We start from the raw sequence: 5042 nt of genomic DNA on the forward strand, positions 1-5042 counted from the left end.
AATACCAAATCCTGCTCAATAACCTTCAGCTTCTTTTTTTTTTTTTTTTTTTTTTTTTTTTTGTGACCCATCAACTAATTGCGTTAGATCAAGGTTCTCAATGGGAGTTTCTAATAAGTATAAGGGATGTACGGAAGTTCCCTGATTAAAATAATACAATTGTGAACACAACCTCAGTATTCAACCATGTATCCACCGTTCACACCCTTCACCACAAAGGAATTTTCATCTCTCCTGGAAGTCGGGTTCATTTTGAAATTAGTGATTTTTTTCATTTTAATATCTCAAGATTATCGTATGTGACTATTTTATCAGAAAGTGAGTTATGGGAACTTGAACTAAACAACTGAAAACAAATTCACAACTAATTAAGCAAGATGACAGAAGGTGATAGGCTCCAGTCTTTGATAATTCAGCAGTCTATGTACCCAGACTTTAAATTTACACATCTTCCTTTAACCTGCACAGTCAACTCCCATTATGAAAGAAATGGTGAGGGCATTCCCAAGGGTCATGCATAGTTACAAAAATAGACTGGGAAAGGTGAGGAGTTGATTGTTTAAATTTCTGTTTGAAGAAGTAGAATCAACTACTTTTCTGAATGGCTCACAATGACTCCAGCTCACTCACAGAGTTCAGACAGAAACCTCCCTTCAGGGTGGGAGCTGGGCTGCACAGGGCACTCTCTATCCATAAAGGTGAAAATGAGCTGTCAGATGGAACTTCCCTGTCACCTCAACATAGAATTTATTGTTTCATTTCATTTGGACTCTTTACATCACGGATCATTTGTTTTGGTCTGTCCTTTACTTGTATTTTTCAAAGGAATCTCACTTGAATCTTTACTCTTTTGCATTTTGTCTCCAGGACAAGGTTGGGAAGTGTTACTTCCAGCATCATAACATGATCTAGTGACCTGACACATTTGCAGCAAAGAATACCTACCAATTCAGAAGCTCTTTGGTTTTGTTTCCATGAAATAGAATTATTTCTTCTGTTCTGTGTATGAGCGTATCCTAGCAATCCTGTACACACCCACATAGATGTCTACAAGCCTATGAATTATTCTCTGTAAATAAAAACTTATCTCAATTTCCCTCAATGTTCATAATTCTCCTGAAGGTGGGGAAGGTCTTTCTGAATCTTTTTTAAAAAAATGTCCAGAGACCACCTGGTAGGTCAGGAGCTCACCTGGCTCTGGATGTTGGGTCTGTCTCTTTCCCTCTCTTGTTCCACAGGTCAGCTCACTTGTTCAGTCCTAACAAGAGAGCCCAGGTTTGTCCTGATGTTAAAACACACCCAACTTCTGATGACTCTCCGGTTACCCACATCCATGGAGATAGATTATTTATTATATAGTTCACCAAACTAATGTCAAGTACTCAAGTTGAAATACCGCAAACTCTAAGGTACGTTCATGCAATTCAATGAAGGAGAAAGTCTTTCAGACACAGGTGCCCCTGACACGATAAATATGTGGGTGAGGACTCTGGGCTTGAGTGTCATTGTCCAGCCAAGTTTTAGAAGTGTGACCTGTCAGGGAAGAACCAGAGTTCCTTGTGCTCTCAGAGGGGAGGGCTCACAGATGTCCTCTCTTGTTCCCAGGAAAGGCAATTGCACTAATCTTGATGATGAGACTATGCTCCTGTGCTGACCTATTATCGTTTTTGACTGAAATTGTCACTGTGATCCCCAATCTACATCTATTCACACAGAAGTGTATAAAGGTCAGGCCACATTCTCAGCATCACACGTTGAGACGGTTGGAGATACCTCCCACTACCTTCTCCTGAGATTGCAGACAGAATCCCAAATTTCAAACGGTCATAAAAGGGAAGGTCTCGGCTGGGCGCGGTGGCTCAAGCCTGAAATCCCAGCACTTTGGGAGGCCGAGACGGGCGGATCATGAGGTCAGGAGATCGAGACCCTCCTGGCTAACCCGGTGAAACTCCGTCTCTACTAAAAAAAATACAAAAAACTAGCCGGGCGAGGTGGCGGGCGCCTGTAGTCCCAGCTACTCCGGAGGCTGAGGCAGGAGAATGGCGTGAACCCGGGAGGCGGAGCTTGCAGTGAGCTGAGATCCGGCCACTGCACTCCAACCTGGGCGACAGAGCGAGACTCCGTCTCAAAAAAAAAAAAAAAAAAAAAAAAAGGGAAGGTCTCAGATTTTTGTTTTTTTTATGACGCACTTTGTGGGACAGACATATTCCCTCTAACCATGATGGATATTCTGAATTACAATAAACATGGCATGGATGTAGGTTTGAATAAATTCACTATGATGAATATATTTAGCTGCTGCCCTAATGTTTTGAATGGAGATTTGACAATTTAGATAACCTGGATGTTTGTTTGGTTTCATATAAATCTTCACGGGTAGAACAGCATTGAACCTATTTCAAAATCTGTCCTTGATCCATGATCACACTCATCTCCCAGACCAGCTCCTTGAGCACATCTCCCTACCTGGAAGAAGAGGACTCTGGGCTTGGTGAGGGGAGGCCCCAGGAAGAGACCTGAGTTCTCAGAGGGCACAGCCAGCATCCTCCTCTCAGGGTGAGCCCCAAAGACTGGGGCCTCCCTCATCCCTTTTCACCTCTCCATACAAAGGCACCACCCACATGCAAATCCTCACTTAGGCACCCACAGGAAACCACCACACATTTCCTTAAATTCAGGGTCCAGCTCACATGGGAAATGTTCTCTGAGAGTCACGGACCTCCTGTGCAAGAACATGAAGCACCTGTGGTTCTTCCTCCTCCTGGTGGCAGCTCCCAGATGTGAGTGTCTCGGAGATGCAGATATGACGATATGGGAGGCTGTCTCTGATTCCAGGGCTCACTGTGGGTCTCTCTGTTCACAGGGGTCCTGTCCCAGGTGCAGCTGCAGGAGTCGGGCCCAGGACTGGTGAAGCCTTCGGAGACCCTGTCCCTCACCTGCGCTGTCTCTGGTGGCTCCATTAGCGGTTACTCCTGGAGCTGGATCCGCCAGCCCCCAGGGAAGGGGCTGGAGTGGATTGGGTATATCGGTGGTAGTAGTGGGAGCACCAACTACAACCCCTCCCTCAAGAGTCGAGTCACCATTTCAAAAGACACGTCCAAGAACCAGTTCTCCCTGAAGCTGAGCTCTGTGACCGCCGCGGACACGGCCGTGTATTACTGTGCGAGAGACACAGTGAGGGGAGGTGAGTGTGAGCCCAGACACAAACCTCCCTGCAGGGAGGCGGAGGGGGCGGGCGCAGGTGCCGCTCAGGACCAGCAGGGGGCGCGCGGGGCCCACAGAGCAGGAGGCCGGGTCAGGAGCAGGTGCAGGGAGGGCGGGGCTTCCTCATCTGCTCAGTGCTCTCCCTCCTCACCAGCACCTCAGCTGTCCCCAGGGCTCCTCTTTCTTTGATATCTGTGGTTCTGCTTCCTCACATTCTTCTGCCAGAAAAGAAAGGAGGAAGGCACATTTTCCTCTTACAATTGAAGTTTCACTGATTACTAGGAACTTTCCTACAAGTTCCTGCATGGCCCATTAGTCCTTAGTGATTAAAAATATATATATTCTAATGCTTCTCACCATCTCTTGGTCTGTGTCTTCAATTGAATTGTGCCCTCTTTAAAATTCATATGCTGAAACCTTAAATTCAATGGATCTATATTGCAATTTTAATGATACAATTAAGGTTAAATGTGGTCAGAAGTGTGAGAACCTAATGCAATAGACGTGCTGTCTTTATAAGAAGAGGAAGAGACACCAGAGACCACTCACTTTTCACGTGCACGCAGAGAAGAGGCCATGTGGAGACGCAGTGTATTAGAAGGTGCCCCAGTGCATGCCAGGAAGAAGCCGCACCAAGAACCAACCCTGCCAGCACCTTGATCTTCTACATTCAGACTTCAGAATTGTAAGAAAATCAATATTTGTTGTTTAAGCCACCCACTCCGTGTTGTCTTCTTAGGAAGACCCAGACAGACTAATACCACATAACTCATAACTCTGTTAGTGCTGTCCCCTGGATGGAGAATCAGCCCCCTGAAGCTGGGCACATCTCTCAGATTTCTACATAAAGTAGGCAAAAGATAATACCCATGATGTAAAAACTTGTCATGTCCCTGTTGACCAATTTCTGGGCAAAGTGTTTTCATGAAGCCCCTGGGGCTTTGTCACAAAAGTTGTCTTTTATCTTTCCTGACGACCTAACTAATGGACAATGGGTACCAGCTGGATGGAGACCGACCACTGACCATCTTCTGCTGTCTCCTTAGTATGCCACAGAAAACCACACCAGCATTACTCTATGTCTTCAACTTTCTAAATTTGCACTGAATGTCTTGCTAAATGAGGAGCTACATGAAGTCTGAGTTTTGTTCCCTTCTTCCCAGTCTTCCTCAATTACCAAGGGCAGAAGAGGTGCTCAGTGAAATTTGGCTGTCAATGCCCCCAACACCACATCACTTTTTAAGGTCCAGGAACCTTATTTGGGGGATAGTGAAATACACTTTTAAATGGAAAGCCCTAAAGCACATACAACAGCTGAAGGAATGGCCGCTGTGCACCTGAAGGCTGATGAGGCAGATGGTAGGGTCCCTTCCTCCAAGATGTTCCTGGGTGTGTGATGGTTGGATGCCTCATGCATATGGAATTAAGGACTGGACTGAAGTAGAAACAAGGGCCATATCCCATAGGAAAACAAGAAAAGAACAGATGGGCATCCGTGAAGACAGGTAATTAAATTTGTTGAATTTAAGATGAAATTTTTTTCCGAAGTTTTTAACGTTCTTAGCTAAATATGAATCTTTTCAACAAGCTGAGAATTAAAAGGAGAATGGAGTTAGAAGATGAGAGAGAAAAAAAGTCCTGAGAGAGTAGAAAGAAAATTCACACAAAACTGTCACACGGCAGAGGCCAGAATGGAGCTGATGCAGCTATGTCATTATTTTGCAGACCTAGTTGAGACCCTTTGGTATTTAAGGCAGGCCCAGCATTGAAGAATTCCTTTAGTTTTTGCTTCTCTAGGAAAGGTCTTACGTATCCTTTATTTTACAAAAAGATTTACA

At 45.0% G+C, this 5042-nt stretch overlaps 1 gene segment (V, D, J or C); it reads left to right on the forward strand.

Annotated features, from left to right (window-relative positions):
- The first annotated feature begins 2677 nt into the window (after positions 1 to 2677).
- On the forward strand, positions 2678 to 3884 carry LOC139364038 (immunoglobulin heavy variable 4-59-like). The segment is given in 2 exon segments: positions 2678 to 2780; positions 2864 to 3884. Coding segments are annotated over 2 exon segments (576 nt in total).
- The last annotated feature ends 1158 nt before the right edge of the window (positions 3885 to 5042 follow it).

Source organism: Macaca nemestrina, chromosome 7, assembly GCF_043159975.1.
Source record: "Macaca nemestrina isolate mMacNem1 chromosome 7, mMacNem.hap1, whole genome shotgun sequence".
NCBI lineage: Eukaryota > Metazoa > Chordata > Mammalia > Primates > Cercopithecidae > Macaca > Macaca nemestrina.